This window comes from Neopelma chrysocephalum, unplaced genomic scaffold (assembly GCF_003984885.1).
Source record: "Neopelma chrysocephalum unplaced genomic scaffold, ASM398488v2 Primary Assembly neopelma1_286, whole genome shotgun sequence".
NCBI lineage: Eukaryota > Metazoa > Chordata > Aves > Passeriformes > Pipridae > Neopelma > Neopelma chrysocephalum.
The window spans coordinates 363,283-383,313 of record NW_020897948.1 but is presented as its reverse complement, the minus strand read 5'-3'; the positions used below and the strand labels follow the sequence as shown (position 1 = coordinate 383,313).

The window sequence follows — 20,031 nt, the reverse complement described above, 5'->3', positions numbered from 1 at the left end:
TTGAGTGTATTTATAGTAATATATAAATAGAGGCAAGAGGAATACTTACAAAGCAGGTGGTACAGGGACGTTTATAGAAAAAATGTATGATTTATACACGGATCGTTCCAGGCAAACCTTTTGCTTTGCCTGTAGTCTGTCTTCTACAGAGCTCTTTTGAGTGCTATGAATATTTATGCTGCTTTGTTGTGTCAGCTTATGAAATGACATGTATGTCTCTTTAAATAACAGGAGGAGTGGAGGAGGAATTTGATTGTTTCCTGGGCAGACATGTCTGCAGAGCTTTTACAAGGAGTCTTTAACACAGTTGGAGCAGAGAATAGCCCCAGATCAACAACATCCCACCCTTCCCTTTGCCTCTGCACTTGCAGATGTGCTTTACAAGGTCTCTCTGCTACATAGCATTCTCTTCTGCTCAGACGTGCCCCTTTGCCATGTCTCAAACCAGAAGGTGTGTTGCTGTTGGCATAGCAGGGTGCTTGCCTGAAGTTGTGGCAAATAGTCCTGTAGAGCGAGTCAGATCTTGTGCTGTGATCATAAGTTACCCAGACTCAGTGCAGGGCAATCACACTGAGCTTGCTAAGACCTTGGGAAGAGAAAAGTGCATGCATCTACCTACAGGATATCCTCTGAACGGATTGAAATGACGTCCTGAGGCTGTGACAGCTGTTTTTGTGGAGAGCTCCCAAACGAGTGGATTGGGAAGAGCTGGTTCAGCAAGCTAAAAAAAGCTGCTTGCAAGCAGTGATGGGGACCACCTGTACCTTTTCCTTCAAAAAACCATCAAAAAGCTTTAAGTTTCTAGGAAAGGAGAAAAAAATCAAATTTGCTGGATGAATAGATTTAGAATCAAAATGTTTAGGAAAAAAATTCACCGTCTGGCCCTTTGAGGCTGTGCAGGTTTGATCTTTCTGTGTGATTTAATCTCAGTTCAGCAATGTTCAGTGGCTTCCTGGCCCCCCTCAGCATTGGGCTCTCTCTCATCCCTTCGGAGGCCTTGCTCCTGGGTGAGAGGGCAGAGGAGCTCCCAGGCTGACTGTGCTGCAGGCTCACTGCCTAGCAGGTCTCTTACTCCTCTGTGAACTCCCCTACAGAAGTTTTCCCAGCTGTTTGAGCCCAGCTGGTGGAAAGGAAGGTTGTCTCTTCTCTCTCAAGGAAGTGTCAAGTAATTCTCAGCTCAGCAGCCTTTCCTCCTGCTGCCCAGCTCGCTTTAAGGAAGGGGTGACAAGCAGTGCCCATTATGGGCAGTGCCCTAGGAGTTTGCCCTGGAGACACCCCTTCCCCTGAGGCAATATTTGGAGCAATAGTGGACCAGGAAGATAAACATCAGATTAATTTCAGAGCGATGCTGTTTACTGTGTGCACTCTAATTGAATCTAGAGACCAAGTATGAAATCAGAGCTGATGAGATATAAGCATTTGATAATCCTTGCTTTGAAGCCCTACTTAAGTTTTTATTCTTCTCATATTGTAAATGATGAACATAGTAGTGCATGGGATTTACAGAATGTGTATCTCTGCCTCTCTAGGCTTTGCACACTTCAAGGACCTCCTCACACTGACAGCAAATGGTGTCCCTGGGCAGGTTTATGCAGGATGCATCCCAGGGCTCTCTGGGAGTTGTTGCTCTTTGTATAGCCAGGGGAAAAGTAGGAGAAATATCTTCAAGGCTTTATCAAAAGTATCTTTGAGCAAACTAATGCAGAGAATTGGTGCTCTGACATGTTCTTTGGTCAGTCAGAGCTCAGCAGAGAGGAGTTATTAGATGCCCTGCTTCCCTGTGGACTCTGGTTTAGGCATAAAGGCAAGGTGTGAGCCTAAGACTCAGGAATTTACCAATCCCTTGTGTATAAAAACCCACAGAGAAAGGTGGCTTGTGTGTGCACAGTTTTTTAATCCCTTCAGAGAGACGAACAACTTCTTGGTCTCTTGGGTGACCCCAAGAATAAGCATCACATTCCTGCCTGCCAGGGGCCCAGCAGGTGTCTTTTCAGAGGAGCCTAAGGGAAGGGATGTCCTCTCCAGATAATAAGGTGAAGGTGGTCATTCTGGTACTGTCTGCAGCTTATCTGCAGATACACTTTGTGATGCTTGTGTGAAACTCCTTTTGTGTCTGTAACCTCATGGGATGCTGTTTTCAAGAGAACCTGGTAGATGCTGAGCTCTTAATCAGCCCCAGTGTATATGGAAGTTGTAATTCCTTAGTAGAAGTATTTTTTTTATTCCATAATATCTTATCAGAAAGACAGTAACCAGTGTTCCTCTGGGGCTTACAGAGGAAATGAGTTACTCCTCTTCTGAGTAAAGGTTCATTGTGGGGTAAGGGCTTGTTACTAGATTAACTGGTTTCTTGAAACTCACAACTGGTATCTTTTATGGCAAAAAAGCTGAAAAGGAAGAGTAATTTAAAGTTTCCCAAAGCAAAGGACATAAAAGAGAGGGAAATTGCTATGGCTGATTTTCAAAGGGAAAAGGCATTTTGTTTCCATTTGTTTTGTGCCAGACTGGCTTCAGCCACACCAGTGTTAGTCCTGGCACAAAGGGTGCAGCTTTGCACAATATTTGGGGTGAAGGGGACTGCTCCTTCCCAGGGCAGGACATGTTTGTGTGGAATCAAGGTGGCTGGGGAACACACGTGTTCTTTTTCCACTTTTTTTCTTCTGTGATTAGTAGCCTATAATGTCTTGGACAAAGAATTTTGTTTCTGACAGTATGCAAGAGACTTTTCCTAGCACACTCAGCTGGTGTCCAGGAAGTCCACCACATGCTTCATTCTGTTTGTGACTGCAGTAATAATAGGTGCAGTTTTCCTGAACAGCCCGATAACCTGCACCATCCAGCACGACCATCTCCTGCCAGAGCCATCTTCATATTGCTGCAACTGCTTGCTCTAGAAATTCTTCTGTGTAGAAACACAGCTAGAGCCTCCAGAGGAGTAATTAAATCCCTGGTAAACTCAGCCACATTTTCCTACATCCTTACTGCTGTATTTATACTGGAAGATTTCTCCTCTGGCTCCGTGGCAGCAGCGATTTCTCACAGACATGTGGCAGCCTCACATACTGTTGATTATACTTTTTTCTTCCCTTTGCTGACTTTGCACTATCTCATTGTTTGGGCTGCCCAGTTAACAGTGTTACCTGCACATATTCCACTGGACCAGCCATATCTGGGGACCATTTTTATATCTGTAGGAGATTGGAGAAATGATTACTGGCTCAAAACAACTAAGGGGGGGGGTAGGACAAGTTCTGTGTGGGTGGGGTGGTCTGTGCTCCACATCCCACTCACTGGAGCCTCTGGTCCAGTCCCAAAATGGTTATCAAGCCACTGGCACCCCAAAAGCCGCACCTGGGGAGGGCCCTGGGAGACCAGAGCAGATAAAAGCAGTGGCACAGGTGTGGTGCTGGTGTGTCCCACTGCCTTGGACCTGACAGCAGCTGAGACCTCGCTGAGTCCAAGGCAGTGACTGGTCATCTTTCGCTCTCATTTGCCTTTGTCTCTCTCTCCCTCTCTTCTCCTAACTTCCTCTTCTCAAAATCTGCATAACTTAACATTGGATGAGTTGGAGCTTGCTAAGTCAATGCTTTGTGAAGTGCCTTTCTTTGATTGGATGTTGCTTTAAAATTTGCCAAGAACCTTATTCTACCTTAACATTCTAATGTTTGCAAGTAAAATTTGTTATTCAGCCTCATGAGAACTTTGTTGTTTTCTCCTGTGTGCTGCCAGAGGGAATCTAAGTACCTAAGCCCTTTGAAAACCCACCAAGCGAGCTCAGGGTGTAACAATATCCCACCTGCTGCAGGGGCTGCCCTGGGTTCTGGGCTGTCTGATGTTCTGCCAGCGAGCTTGGATCTCCACACCTCTGTCTCCCATGTGTGGATTTAGTTTTGGCTGCGTCTTGTGGATACAGCAGAGCCTTGCTTTTGGTGGCAGGACACTGGGGTTCAGGTCTGTTGGTCGTGGCAGGGGGAAGTCAGTATTGCCACATACTGAACACAGTTTTTCACTCAGCTGATCAGTTAATTTCCAGTTCACTTCCAGACACACTGTGGCTGAAGTACCAGCATGGAAAAGGATTCAGACTTTCTCAGTGGAAAGGCCTGAGCTTTCAGGAACAACTTTCTGTGGGCAGGACAAGGAGTAAGGAGACTGACACAGTGTGAGCACGATTGGGTTTACCTTCTGCACTTACAGGTGCCTTGTGTTGCACCAAGAACCAGCTTCTTGCAGGCTTCGTTTGGAGCACAGACAAGTCTAATGAAAAAATCTGAAAGCTTTCCTTGACTAGCCTCACTTCTAATGCTCTTTCTAACAGTATGTCTTTGTTTCAGAATCACCCATTTGCTGCTCTGAGGATTAATTGGCTTCAGTTCCAGCACCATGGATGAACTGCAGGATGTTCAGCTGACAGAGATCAAACCGCTGCTGAATGACAAGGTAATGCAGCTGCTGCTTTGTTCTCACAGTGTACTCAGGCTGACTTTGTGTCTGGGAAGGAGCCCTGATTGCCAGAAGCTGTTTACAGCTTAAAGTATCTTAAGTACTGAAAAACCCCACTCTGGTAATTTACCACCACACACTCTTCCATAGTCTCAGGGAATGACAGACCACCACAGTTCAGGTAAGTTTGGAGTCCTGGCCAAACAGTATGTCATGCCTGTAGTGAGGATTTACAAAGGCTGGGCAGAAAATGGGAAGGTGATCCCATTGTAGAACCTCTAATAAGTTTCTCCTTGTTAGAGGAACTTTGGATTATTGTATCCTATTTTCTTTTTTTGTTTAAAATATTTTGTCTTAAATTATCCTTTAGTGTTTTGACACCCAAACCAGCCCCGTCTCTCTGAATTTAGTAATGGAGAGCTGTTTCCTTTTAATGTCTCCAGAGCTCAGCTAGAGCAGTCCAGACTCATCCAATACTGAGACTTCTGAAAATCATCGTATTGCAGCAGCTGTTTAAGTCTTTCTGTTTTGTGGGCTGCAGAAGAGCCATCTAGGCTTTAGGAGAGCCCTGGCCTCTCTGGATTCTGCCACAAACTGTTGTTCTGAGTGCCTAAGTCATTATGGGCATCCCAACAAGATCTAGCATCTTGCACCTGCAAACTGTGATTATGAGCAATGCAGTTGGGTCGCTTTCCATAGCTCACAGCCAATCCCAATGGCATGGGAAGCAGTTCCCAAGGCTTTGCTGTTTAATGGCATCATCAAGAACTGGCTTGTGCTGCCAAAGGGTTGTGGTGCTCTGTCCACTCACCGTGTGCCTATAGGAGACTGGGCTGTCTGCCACAAAATGGATGAAATCTCTGAAATTCTGCTGTGTTTTAGTCTGTATGGATTAGTTTTTCCTCATTTCTCTAGTGTTCTAGCATATCTGTTTAGTACCTGTGAAATCTAAAAATTCAGCTGAACTCTGCAGTCCAGCTGCCTGTTCTGACAGAGTAGTGCTGACTGCTGGGCTTCCTCAACTCAATTTTTTGAAATATTTCCTGGAAGGTGAGTCTGGGAAGTACAAAATCAGTGTAGACCAGCAGCTAAAATACAGTTTGTGGTATTAACAAGAATTAAACATTTACAGAAGACAAGCTTCCTAAATGCAGTGCCCCAGATCTTGCTCATGATTCTCCTGGGATTTTCCATGTTTGAATTCAAGAGGGTAGATTGCCCTTGCTTCAGTCAGCTGACCTAAGTAGGAGGTATTGCAGCTTGCCAAAACAGTGGGTTTCACTTCAGAAGTTTCAGTCTCTGTGTCAAGTCTGGCCTGGTCAGTGCCATCCAGTCCTGGCTGTGGTGTGAGTTCTGGTTCAAATGCAGTGTGCTCATCAGAACAGAACACCCAGTGGTGGTAACCAGCACACAGAAGGGCACATATAGAGTGATACCTGCTTTCCTTGACTCAGTTTTGAACTTACAGAAAGTATACAGTACCTCAGTAGGGAAAAATACAGTGAGTGGCTCCAGAACCATCCTCAGTACTGCACGGGAAGAGAAGAGTGCTGAGGCTCCCCTTTTTACACTTTATTTTAACGAAGGGAGGGCCTCAGGGAGTGGCCAACTCCAAGGTCCAGCCCTTAGTAAGGTTTTCAAGCTTAAAATAATACGTGTGCTTTTTAGACATAGTTTATGGAGCATGTGGGTGTGGTGCCATAACGTGCTGTTCTGTGCAGCATATCAGAGTCCAAAATGTGTTGAGCTGGCAGTTTACTAAGATTTTTACTGACCAACCCACTTTAGGTGTAGGAGTTCGAACCAGCATGGATTAATGGCCAGAAATAGTACAGTAAAACTCTTAAGGTGTTAATGGGTGAGTGCTCATGCACTCTTCAGGTACAAAGGTACACAGAGAAGGAGCTCTGGTGTCTTAATACTCAAAACAGTGGAATTGCCTGGGAAATGGAAACAGGTCATATCTTGTTCACTTGTCTAACTCTAGTTAATGACACTGGGGACCACTGAGTCCTGGATATGTTCTGTCTCAAATCAGCAAAAAGTTACAAGCTTGACTTTTAAAGAATACAAACACATTTTTGTTTTTGAGTAGTTTAAGCCTGATAGCAAGTGCAGGGAAGTAAAATACACTATACTGGTTCACCTCATTCAGCCTCACTAAAATGCAGTAACTTTATATTGGAGAAGTAAAGGAACTTCAAATGTTCCCATTTAGTAGAAAGAGAGAGAAAAAGAGAGGACTGCCCCAGTGAAAAGTTACTGAAATGCCAGAGCCAGATTCAGGAAGTGGAATGAGCAGCCCTTAGGCTGGGTTGTGTTGGCCCAGCTAGCTCTGTATTTTGAGGTGCAGCCTGGAAAACTTGCCTTAAACTTTCTCAAGACAATGAATAAATGGTTTAAAGTCAGATTTTTGGTGTGTTAAAATCAAGTATGCAGGAGTCAGGGCATTTCAGCCCTAATGCTGCTTGTGCCTCATGGTACAACCTGACAACAAGCAGCCCAGTTCAGACCTTCATTCCTTGCTCTGTGTCATTTCCTCTCCATTCACTCAGGGGATTTCAGGCTTTTCCCAGTACAAATTCAGTTCAGCCTTTTCTTTACTTAGAATGCACCATCCAAATCCAGTGCTGGATACAGAAATTTCTCATTTCCCCATAGGTTTTGTTAAAGTCCCTAATCTCTGTGGCACTGGGTGACTGAATTGACCTTTTTCACAACCCAGTGGTGATGTCAGAAATCTCAATTAATTTCAGTGTCTCAAATTGAAATAAGAGGGGGCTGCTTTTTAGTTTCTTTTCCCACATCCTGAGGATTTGGTGGGTTTTGCCATGTTATGCTCAAAACATTGACAGGGTTCAATACTTACCACAGATGAGGAAAGGGGGGAATGGATCCTTAAAACAGATTTGCAGATATCTCAAATGTCTCAAACTGCAGAATGTAGGTAGCAACCTCTGTTCTTGCTAATGTGGCAAGGCCCTGCAGGGAGGAAAACAGGGCCATGTGTTTACACATGGAGAGGAGTGAGGGTACTCAGCCAGAAGAAATGTTTGGAGTGTTTCTGTTGTGCATATGTGATCCTAGTTGTAATTTTAGTGCTAAGGTGCTATGCCTAAAGCACATGAGCTGTAATGCTGTCTCAAGTGATTTGCTCAGCCTTTTCAGCAGCTGACAGCTCTCAGTGGTGTAACCTACTCTGTGGTCAGAGACAGTGTTAACAAAGCATGTGAGCACACAGACAGGTTCCTGCAGCCCCTCAAACCTGCAGGATGCCAAATGTGTGCTGTCCCGACTGTGTTCAGCTGCATGTGTGGGTCACCCTCTGGGAGCAGTCAGTTGTGAGCTGCTGAGCCCAGTTCCCATGTGCTGGGGTTTCAGTAGCTTGCAGGGTCCCTGTGTGTGCCATGGAACAATCCCATGCCCGTGGCAGTGACTGCATGGCCTGTTTTCCTGTGCTTATTACATGAGATCCCAGGGTTAGTCCTTCAAGAGTTTTGCATCCAAATTCTTAATGAACAGCAGGACCAGACAAACCCCAACCCATACCCAGCCCAGCTTTGGCCACGGTCCTTTCTATGTGCACTGTCCCTGCTCGAATGCTCTCAGCTGTGCCCACAGGTGCTCCCCTTAGGTGGCAGCCTCTGGACAGCCCCATAACTTTGCTGTGTACAAATGGGCAGAACTTGCATGAGGTTTACTTGTACAAGTCTCATATTTTGCCGCTGACCTGACTGCAGCCATGCTCGACTGTACTAAGACAGAGGTCTCTGAGGGGAACTTTCATGATGTTGTTGGGGGTGTTCTGGGGCACTGTGCTGAACTCTTTTTTCTTTTTCCTGTTTTTCATTAACAGAATGCAGCTCGCAACTTCCAGGACTTCGACTGTCAGGTAAGACACGTGTAGGAGACAAGGATTGGTTGATAGACTCCCCATCGCTCAGCAGTATTGTTGAGAGAGAGAGATGAAAAAAACCCTGTATCTTAATTTTAGTTCCTGTTGAGGTTTAATCAATAAGAACTGGAATATGTCCAGTGGCAGAAATTGCCCTTCACCCTTTCACGCCAAGCAGTTTCTTCTGAGTTCTAAGGTGCAGAGCTGGACTGCTCTGCCAAGGCTGCACAACATCTTGCAGGATGGCTGGTCTCCTGAAAAGCAGTTTCTTGGAAAAAGTCAATATGCTGAGGAACTTCAGCTCTGTCACATCCCATCTGGTTCACTGGCTGGGAAAGGAGGAGATTGCATGCTCTGTCTATTTGTCTTGAGAGGAGATGCCCAAGATACAACACCCTGCTCTGCTGGGCCTGGCTCTTGACACAGCCATGGTCGTTTTCCGTGAGTTTATCGGTGGTGCAGAGATGAGCCCAGGGGCTCTGGTTGCCATAGGAATAATCCTTTCAGAGGAGTGGTTGCTCCGCCAGCATCAAAGACAAAGGACACACTCTGTGATAGGGGGAGCGCAGCTCTGAGATTCCATGGGGCATCTTGTGGAGCACAGGCTCATTTTCCATGCCAGATTATCCTGCTGCCTTCTCACTGAGTGTGTGGATATGCAGCCAGCAGCTGTTCCTTCTCTCCAGTCATGGGAGGCTGCTGTGTCTGCAGTGCTCTGCTCAGCGCAGGACAGGTCACACAGTGCTGCTGGAGCACAGCAGCAGGGGTAGGGCTGCAATACCATGGGATAGATTTAATAAAAGTCTGTTGATGTAGATCATAGAATCACAGAATCAGCCGGGTTGGAAGGGACCTCCGAGATCATCAAGCCCAACCCTTGATCCAACCCCGCTATGATTCCCAGCCCATGGCACTGATGCCACATCCAGTCTCACCTTAAACACCTCCAGGGACGGAGAATCCACCACTTTTCTGGGCAGCCCATTCCAATGCCTGATTACCCTCTCTGTAAAGAATTTCTTCCTAATATCCAACCTAAACCTCTCCTGGCACAGCTTAAGACCCAGCCCTCTTGTCTTGCTGAGAGCTGCCTGGGAGAAGAACCCGACCCCCACCTGGCTACAACCTCCTGTCAGGGAGTTGTAGAAAGTCAGGAGGTCTCCCCTGAGCCTCCTCCAGGCTGAACAGCCCCAGCTCCCTCAGCCTCTCCTCACAGCACTTGTGCTCCAGTCCCTTCCCCAGCCTCGCTGCTCTCCTCTGGACCTGCTCCAGCCCCTCAATGTCCTTCCTGAGCTGAGGGCCCAGAGCTGGACACAGCACTCCAGGGGTGGCCTCACCAGCGCTGAGTCCAGGGGCAGAATCCCTGCCCTGCTCCTGCTGCCACACTGTTCCTGAGCCAGGCCAGGATCCATTGGCCCTCTTGGCCACCTGGGCACACTCGGGCTCCTGTTCAGCTTCCTGTCCATCCACACTCCCAGCTCCCTTCCTGCCTGACTGCTCTCCAGCCACTCTGTCCCCAGCCTGTAGTGCTGCATGGGATTGTTCCAGAAAACCACTTGCAAGCCTGTGCAGAACAGGAACGTAATAAATACAGTCCTATGAAGGTAGTTTGTGTTTTTTCCTTCTCTTGATATCACTGACAGTAGCCCCCATTTGGGCAGACACATGCCACTATACTGCTTTAGCTCCATTCATTGTGAGCTTTGTTATTATCTTAAAACCTCGAAGTATAAAAATCACTAATTTTAGCACATTGTAAATGTAGTTTCTCATCTGAGAAGCAGCAACAGTGTTAAGCAATGATTTTTCTGTGAAATAAAGGATAATGGTTTCAAAACACTTGCCTGTACCATCATATCTCCATCTATCTGTATCTTCTCTCTCACCTCTAGAGGTGAAGTGTGCTCACATGTCAGATGGGTAAGGGGTAAAAATAGGTGCAATGCCTTTGAGTAAGTGTTAGATAGCAGAGGCACTTCCTGCAGTGGCCTGTCTGCCAGGATTGGGAAGAATGTGAATGCGATGCCAGGGCGTATTGGCCTCCACTGCCAATCCTCTACTGACCCACCAAAGCTCTGGGTGTGCCCCTGTCCTGCCTGGCTGGGAGCAGTGTGGTCTTGGGAGCTGGAGCAGAGTGGGAAGGTGGGATGGAGTCCCTGTCCCAGAGCTGTGAATGGCTGCTGCCTTTTGGCTCTACGCTTTCCCTCAATCAGCAAAGCCTCTTTGTGCCCTTCTTTGAACAGAGCCCCAGATGTGAAGCTGGGCAAGCCCCACAGAACTCAGTGCTGCTGTTGTCTCTGCTCCCTGTCCTCCCCAGGGCTGAGCTTTGGGAAGAGCTGAGTGGGCTGCAGCCAGGGAGAGGGGCTCTGGGGAGTGCTTCTCTGCTTTGCTGTAGATCAGCAGTGAGCTGGTGGCCATGGCAACAGTTGGGCAGGAGGCGAGATGTTCCTTCCGGGAGCCCTCTCGGTAATTCATTTACAATACAGGTTTTTTTCAGCAAGATGTTAATACAGTGTCTCTTGTGACTGTAAATGCTGTCCTAACCTCACCTTTCTCCAGCATCTCTCCCTACAAGGTGCACTTTCAGGGCACACCTGGCTTGTCACCCCCCCCTTCTGCTCCTACCTGGAAAATACCCCAAGGGCTAGATTAAATCTCTGTTTGAAATCTGCCAGCAAGGATAGATGTCGTTGGGTCCTTGGGTTATCTGCCTCAGTTGCTAGTACCAGGAACAGTTCTTACACTGGGAGATTGAGCTATTGTTTTGTCCTGTGAAAAATTACTGCTGCTTTTTGATCTGGCAAAGCACATCCGGCTGCATATCCAGGCCTATGTGCCACTGAGTCAGTGTCAGGGCAATTTGAAATAAAGAAGTTTGCCAGGGATTTCAGACGAAGGAAGATCCTGTTGTGTAGAGAAAGACTTAAAAGCACCTAGACTGAGGCAGGGGTTTAATTTGTCCTGAGTTTCACAGGGAGGAAGAACCTTGGGGAGAATCTCAGTTTAAGAAGAATAGGCACAAACTGACTGATGAAGGCTGATAACTGGAAGATGGTTTCCAGTTACAGTGCAGTGAAGTTCCCAATCATCTTCCAATAGCAGCAACATCTGCAAGGGTTTTAGGGCAAAAATTAAAGGGTTTGTGGGATGGATAATCTTATACAATGCAGTGTTTGCAGTATGAGAGCACAGCATCAGTGATGTGAGACCTGCATTTCAGACCTTTTTATTTTTCTAATAGTTCAAAAGAAGTTGTTTTAGATGGAGACAAAGCTGTGGCTGGGACTGGGGCTGACCACATCCTGTGCTTGCAGGGCTGCAGGCAGTGGGGTGAGGTAAGGGGGTGGCAAGGAGAAGGTGAGACTCTGTCAGCACTGTTGATAACCCTGTTGGCAGTGCAGGTCCAGTTTGAGCTCCCCAGTATAAGATCTTGACATGTTGGAGTGAGTGCTGTTTTATTTCAGTCTGTGTTATTCTGTGCCCTCGGTCACGACGTCATTTGCTGTAAGTCCATCCCAGAATTTCATAGAATATTCTGAGTTGGAAGGGACCCACAAGGATCATCGAGTCCAACTCTGAAGTGAATGGCCCGTACTGAACCCACCACCTCTGGTGTTATTAGCACCATGCTCTAACCAGCTGAGCTAATCTCAGTGTCCCAGCTCCTCCCAGGACTGACTGATGCCCTGCCAGAGCTTAGCCTTGGAAACAGCTGGAGTAACATCCAGCTTCAGTGTTTGGTTGTTTGGTGGTGCCTCTGGCTGGAAGCTGGGGTTTCAAAATGTTCTCTGCAGCTGGGCCATGCTTATGAATGGGAGAAATGTTTAGTTTAATCCCAGCTCAGGAGCATGTCATTAGCACTGTCACTGACTCCAGGAGGTGTGTAGTGCCAGGCACACAGGTTCCCCACGCTGTTTTCTGTATAGCTTTGGCATATGTTACTTTTCAAGTTTTCATGTATATTTAAGGTTTGTAAGATCTTTCTTTCCTTTGGGGAAAAGGGGCATTGCCATTGGGAATTTCTATTCATTTCCTCATGTGTTTGATTTATGTTTAAATAACTTGCCAGGATCAGATCTGGGCAAAGTCAACAGCACAAGCATCCTCCTGCTTCTGAAATTTGTTACTCTAGGTGACTGTGTGTGAGGAAGCTTTTGGCTTTTCTGGTACAACTGACTTCCAGGTAGAGCTGCCCTGGTTTTCCTAAACTGTACATCTGCAAGCAACCCCAGCTAACCCTGACATATAACAGATTGCCTGGCATCAGTTAAACGACGCCACATAATCTGGTAACTGCAATGGAGATGAAATGGAGAGATAGTGTGGGGGCTTAGGGGTCTTTATCAATAGGAATGTAGGTTATTCTCAGAACTAAAAAGTATTAACCTAAATCTGAGACCTACATTTTACTTGAAAGCTATATGAACCCTAATGAAATCTAGGCTTGGCTTTTTCCACTGTCCCTGGGCAGATGGTGGAATAAACGGTCTGTGCTGCAGATGGACAGATGGTGTGGTGACCTGTGCCATTAACAGAGCTGTGCCTGGGCTTTTATTATTATCCAGACCCTCTTCAGCCTTCAGAAGTAGGTGTTCTGTCTCAGCCTAAGTCTCTCCCCTCTGATTTGCTTTAAATAGAAATGAAGAAATATACAGATATATTTGTAAAACTATCCAAATAAACCTGCATTATGTTTCAGTCTGACATAAGCTGCCATTTGATCTCATGTGTAGCTGACACTTCCCCTCTGCTGCCTCCCACCAGCAGGAAGGCAGAGAAGTGTTTGGCTTTCAGGAGAAGGGGCCTTGGGGTGTGGAGATGGTTTGGGATTTGGCTGAATATTTGCAGAAAGCAAACAATGGGTGGAGGAGGTGGGAATAAGTGCAGGACATACAATTCATCTGAAACAGAAAAGACAAGGCATGCATAAACCCTTGGAGGAAAGGAATTAAAGCTTCCCAGTACAAAAGCTTGCTGGATGTCTTGCTGGAATTCATGGAAAATGCAGAGTCACTCAGTTGCCTGTGTCCAGAGTAAAACACAGCACAATGTTTGCAGAGTTAATGACAGGCCTCGATGAGGAATTTTTTGCACTTTTTTTTAGTTGAAGTATCACTGTTCAATAAGACCACGTTTTTAATTTTTCAGTTTTGGAAGAGTTCTTTCAGAAGTACATTTGTTTGAAGCTTTTTAATCTGCATTTTTAAATGTTTGCTTTTTCTTGCCCAGTCTCTTTGCTTTATTTTTGCTTGCTGTGCAGTCAGAGATGGTATCTGCTGTTGAGAGGTTATTGAAATATCCCATCGTGTGCATTTGCTGATGTGGGAGAGGTTGAATTGAAACTGTGTTCATTGTTTAATTAAAGCCAGCTTGTGAGTGCTACCCACTGGTGTTGAATACAAGATGTTTTAAGGCATCTTCTGTTTATTGTGATGAAATAACATAGAACATTAGCTCTTTGAGGAAGGGTTTACTTTCTCTGTGTGAGTAACTGGGGCTGTTCTCAGCAGCAGTGAAACATTTTGGCTGGGATATTGAGGACTGTTGTTCCTCTGATTTGTACAAGGAGTTCTTTTGTTCAAAGCGCTGGAGTGAAATTAATTACAACACAGAAGATGTTTTGATCTAGAAAGCAAGTTTACTTAATGCCTGCTAAATTAATGCTGCTCCTAATCTTATTAAAACTAGCATCACCACTGAAGTACTGGCTTTGACTTCTCCTGACATCACAACAACAAATATTGTAAAGCTAAAATTATTTAAATGGATTTTTATTTTGGACTTTTTTTAATTTTTGTTTCTTGGGAAGCTTTTCTTCTGATTTCTCCCATCACTGATTTTCCATCTAAAAGCTCTGTTTTCTGTAAAACTGCAGTGTTCAGTTCTGGAAAGTTTTACCTAGCTGGACTTGGACTGAAACATGGCTCTTATTTTTAACTATGTGTGCACAATCCTTCCTTGGGGTTTACTTAAGCATTATGTTTGCTTTCTGTATTCTGTGGCAACAGTGTGCCAAAGAGGCTGATTATGCAGCTGTGATGTTTGAAGTTCCTGTGCTTTTCATGTTCTTGTCAGTGAGTCCTTAGAGCAAAGCAGAAGTGCTTTAGGTTGAGAAAGGGGTTTGAATGGTGCCTTTCCTCGGGCAGTGGCTGAGCCATTTCCATCCCTTATGCAGCACTCGTTAATGGTATTTCACAGCAACTAACCAGTAACTGCAGTATTGGGTTTAACTCAACACAGGGAGGCTCACTTCTAGTTGCCGGGGATGTGGAAGGTTTGGAGACACAGAACATGGCCCTGCTTTCTCTTCTTCAGGAGGTTTGAAGATGTTCGTGGTCTTCAGCAAGATGCTGAGATGCAGTTTGGCACATCGTGTCAGCAGGAGGACTGTCCTTGGCTGGAAGGCTGGCCCTTGGCTTACTTTACAGGTTCCTTGAGGAGTTGTGGTGATCTGGGGTCTAGCAGTCACACAAAATATTTTAGACTCACCCATGTATTAGCACATTCAGATCTCCCTGGAGGTCTCGGGTTTACAAAGGCTGTGTGTCTGCAGGTGGTGGCACCTTGAGCCCACTGCCCAGGGATGGGGGAGTGCCAGAGCCATCAGCCTGTTCTCTTTGCAGCCCATGGGGAAGGCTGCAGTCTCATACTCTGCTGACTCAAAATAGCAGTGCAGAGTGCTGGGAGACAACACCCCCCTGCCAGCCTTGGGCAAAGGAGAGCTCATCTGCAATGGTTTAATTCACCCTGAACTATCACAGATCTAGGAGGTCCAATTTCCTGCCTGAGCTGGGAAAGAGGGGATCTAACCCTAACCCATGTATTCCTCAGTCTGTGCTGGGTGTCTTTCTCATGACACTGGATACTTGACTGGAGTGCAAGAAAGTTATAGCTTTAACTGCTGCTTGGAACACGTGGGCAGGGCAGCAGAGAGAGCATCTTGCTCCAGCTCAGACCTGTCGGTGTTGTCAGGAGTTGCTTATTGTTCTCAGCATTGTGTGGTTGTAGGGGTTTGTGTTCTCTGCTGTGGGAGCACAAACCCAGCCTGTCAGCCATGCTCCTGTTGTACCTCACTTGAGTTCCTTTGAGTGCAGAGCCAGTGTCTGTTCTCTGGCAGAATCTGTGCTGGGAGGTGACCTGCTCTTTCTTGCTGTGTGACACAAAGCATGAGCAAGGGTCACAGAGAGGCACTGGGTCTGTCCTTCACCCTCACCTGGCTTTGGAACAGGCACACACAAATGCTTGTTTGTGTTACAGCAACAGCAGCACCTTTGTCTCCTGATGCTCTTGAGTTTGTGTAATCAGATTGAGTACCTCGTTCTACTGCTGCTCTCAATTCTCACCCAGAATTTCTCTAATTTAAGACTTAATGCAATTACACAGAGTACCAGAAACCGTTGCATGCTTGGATAGATCATATTGTGTTTTCTATTAATAAATTTCTGCTGTGTATGGAAATGAACAATTTACTTCACGATGTTGCTTTAGGTCTGATTTAGTCTTGCTTCCCATGCAGCCATCTCCTTCAGCTCTACTATTTCCAAAGTAATTTTGCACAGAGAGGGGGTGGGAAGCACTTACCTGCCAACTGCCTTGAGGTTGGCGATACTATAATGGTAAGAGTTAACAGGTGGGGATGTTTTACAGTCTGACAATATTTTTTTCTTATCTTGCAGGCATAGTTTGTGGTGTTGTTGTAGTAATGTGTAGAAATTTGAGGGTAGCTGTTGCTGAGAGCAAGACAATGGAATCTCTGCTTCAATCTCTCCGTAGTTAATAGCTGGGATAGGTTGCCCCAGGAGCATGGTGCAGTTTTACACCTTTGCCAAGATTGGCAAAGATGACATAAAGTAAATAATAGCTGTAGCCAGAGTCACTGGAAAAGGGGAAAGCCTGCCCTGAGTAATCTGCGTCTCCTCCACCTTACAGCAAAGCAGCAGAGGCAGTTTTCTTTGCTTAGGTGAACCAGCAGCTGAATGTGCTTAAGTTGAAAGGCTTTTTTGGGATGTTTCTAGCCCTCTGCTAGTACAGACATTCAACAAGCTTGAGTAAAATGCAAGCAATAGACACCTTACTGCTCTGTGTTCTGCCAGGTTTTAATGTTTAAAAAAAAAATTGAAGGGATTTCACAGATGTGTTCTTTATTGTTAGTCTGCACATTAAATCAGTTCTCAGTTTTTCCAAGGAATTAATTTTGAACTTAGAGCAGCTTCGCTCTGGGAGGTCATCTGGTAATGCCAGAAGAGAAGCTTAATAAATTAGTCTTGAAAAGTACTGGTAATATGAATTCTCATCATTAATCATTCCCACTGTGAAACAAATGGTTTACCTAAGTCTTCAATAACTTTTAAAGTTATTAAACTTTTAAAAGCTTAAGCACTGGATCACGCTCTGACCTGGGGCTGAGGAAGTGTGGCTGGAATTTGGACCACTGTGGTCTGACACCCAGGTACCTCTCTCTGCTGCCTGGGAGTTTCTGGAGCTCAAGGCATTAACACCTTTGGAGCTGCTGTTGGATGCCTCACTCTTTCACTCAGAATGTTTTTTCTCAGTATGGAAAGTTTTCGGTGATGTTAAGGAAACTCCTCTGTCTGACCACCCAGGAGCCACCCTGGAAGCCTCTCTGGCACCACCTGAGCTGGGACTGAGGCCCCTTTGCAACTGCTCCTTCCCCTCACAGGCCAGGTTTCCTTACTGGCTCCAGCCCAGGTTTCCCACTGCAGAGTCTCAGACCTCCAGATCCTTAAAATAATTTAATCATGGTGCAATAACTGAATGACAAAATACCAGCTGGAGCTGGTGCCTCTGAGGAGGGACCCTGAACAAAGGAACCTCTGGGCTTTTATGCCCTCACAGTCGAAGTGCAGGAAAGTCTGGGGGTCTTCAGTCTGGCTGTGTCCCTGAGTGTCCCATCCTACCTTGCTGGGCCACAGGTCCCCGTGCCCTTTGTTATGCAGAGGGGCAGCAGTTCAGGCTCCTGCCCCCCAGAGCTCAACCTGCAGTTCCCACTGCAGCTGCACCCCGAGCTCCCTGCACTGAAGGGATTCTTTAGTGCCAGTGGCACTGTCATTGCTTCCCTCTCTGGCCAAAGGTGCCAATCAGAGGTGGTTCCTGCATTTGAACTGTTTGCCCTGTGTGCCCACTTCTTGCCATAATCAGTCCCACAGTAGAATTAGCCTTTGGCAGTCATAGTTGAATGTGTGTTTTCCTCCTCAGTTTAAGAAGCATTCAGAGATGTTAAGGACAAATAGGATAATGTCCCAGCCTTGTCTGACCTTTGCAAATCCCCAGCAAGAAGTGCTTCCCAGCAGTTCCTGCTTGGGTTTGATTTCAGATATTTTGAAGTTGCTGTTGGGTTGTGTTTTATCACCTTCCAGTATCTGAGCTTTTATGGTTCACACACATTTCATTTTCTCAAGCACAGGGCTCTTTGACCAAGAACAGAGATACTCAGAAGCTGGCACCATAAAGATTATAGCAAAAACCACAGGGCTTTCAGAGATGGTCAGGAGCATTGGTGGCCTTCCTTTGGTGGCTAAGGCAGGTCAGTGCCTCTGCCACCACGTGTGCACCTGCACTGCTCACCCTCCACCTGAAGGAGAGATCCTGTGGCCACAGGCTCAGTTGCTTTGGTTTCCCAGTGTAGTGGGGCAGTGACCCCAGCCCTGCACTCCTGCTTACAGACTTCCATGAGACCAGCAGCTCACTGGACATGGGGCAGGGCAGAGGGACAGGAGAAGGACTCTTTTCAATGGCACTTCCTCATCAAGTCAGCTAATCTAAGTTGCACCCATTATGTGGCACCAGCACTGCATTTTAGCCACAAACTTCTATGGAGCAACAGGTTAGGGAGTGCCAAGATGGGAGAAGTTACCGTTGATGTGATCTGACAAGGGCAGAGAAATGTATTGTGCCTTCCAAGAGCTGCTCTGTGACAGGAGCCACAATGTGTTCCAGATCAACATCCCTGGGGAAAAGGAAAAAAAAAACAAACCACCAAACTATAGAAGACTTCACTGGTTTTGCACTCAGAGTTCAAAACAAGAACTGCACAGAAATGGAAAAGATTATTGAACATAAACTGAGCAGAGAGCAAGTGCCCACCATCCATCACAGCAGAGACGAGAAATGGTGCCAGAAAGCCAACATGGCTAACAGAAGGGCAAGGAGGCTATTGAAAACAAAAAAGCAATTTTAAAAAAGGCTAGAGAAAATGGAAAAGGTTATAAACTCTAGCAGATTAAATATATGAACAGAACGAAGACAGAAGGGGATTCTGAGAGATTATTTGCAAGGGGAAGAAAATAACCATCCTTTTTCGGACCTATGAAAATGAAACCACATGAAGGGGTTTGCAGAGTGCTACTGACTTCTCAGGCTCTGGAAGGAGGGCTCAAGGAAGATCTAGCCATAGCAGAAAATCTAAATTTAATTTCTTCTGCATGTAAGCTTAGCACAGAGCAGTTCACAGAGGTTACTGTGCTGGAATGCTCTTTGTGGGGAGTCAGCATAGAGCCTGTCTTAAACCACAGTGCCTGCTGCAGAGGCTGTACAAAAGATAATATTTATGCCTTTTTTAGCAGTTTTTAATATTTCATAATATTTATTAACTGGAACTTTCAACTGAGGAATTTTAAATGAATTTAAGGATGAAATAGTTGAGGTGTTAAGTGAGAGCCATGCTCCTCTGTTGAAGCTGCCATGGTGCCCAGTGCTTCACCTGTCAGGCAGTTTGTAAGACACATCCCACAGGAATTCTGGGAATTCACTGACGAGCTATACCAGGCAGACTGATAAAACCAGCAAAGTGTAGTGGATGAATTACTCTGATCAATACTGGGAAAGGGTCAATGTAAGTTTTGTAAAGGGAAGTCCTACTCTACAGAGCTGTTGAAATTCTTTGAAAGAGTCAGTAGTGATATAAATAAAGAGAATTCAGTTGATGCAGCCAACTTGGATTTCCAAAAGACAAGGCCCCTTACCAAAAGGAGTCATAAGACATATGTCTTAAGGGACTTAGGAGGCCATGTGGTCAGAGGAGAGGTCCATTCATGGATGAAATATTGGTTAAAAAACCCCAGCATTTGTTTTCACAGTTGTTTGAGATCACTTGAGAAGCACCCTGGAGACTGTGCTGGGACCTGCACTGCTAAAATATACTCTTTGATGATCTGGAAAAAGTGATGGAAGATGCAGTGGCAAAATGCATCTGCCTTTGGGTAAACAAAGTGTGCTGCACATTGAGTCAAAGCTTCCTGCAGTGGAATATGAAAGCGTGGGCTCAGAGCTGATGATAACTCGGGGGCATAAAACCCTAATATTGCAAGGGATGAGTGACACTGTCAATGAGGGGCTCGTGGCTTTCAGCAAAGCAAATCAATCCTTGTTCATCAGGAACAGAGAACAAAGCAACCTCATTGTGCTGCCGCGTGCACCCACAGCGCCTGTGACGTCCTGCCAGCGCCCCTGGGCTCAGCAAGGACAGAGCTGCACGGTAGCAGGATGGCCAGGAGAGAACTGCAGGATGGTCAGGAGAGAACTGCAGGGTGGTCAGGAGAAAGCTGCTGTACCAGGGCCACCCAGATAGTCCCAAGCACGTCAGCCCAGAAAGGAACACGTGAGGGAGTTGCAGTGAGCTGTTAGGGCATCACTTCTGGGGATTGTGGAAATGGAGTCAGTTGCTCTCCAGCTTC

General features: G+C 46.0%; 1 protein-coding gene across 3 annotated transcripts in view; it reads left to right on the top strand.

The window, feature by feature from the left end:
- Positions 1 to 20,031, top strand: part of NDRG3 (NDRG family member 3) — a 43,300-nt gene that overhangs the window by 5,752 nt on the left and 17,517 nt on the right. For all 3 annotated transcript variants that reach the window (XM_027704705.1, XM_027704706.1, XM_027704707.1), the window contains exons 2-3: positions 4,335 to 4,440; positions 8,300 to 8,335. In XM_027704705.1, the coding sequence (XP_027560506.1) occupies positions 4,384 to 4,440; positions 8,300 to 8,335 (93 nt within the window). In that variant the 5' untranslated portion in view covers positions 4,335 to 4,383. The remainder of the gene's footprint in view (positions 1 to 4,334; positions 4,441 to 8,299; positions 8,336 to 20,031) is intronic.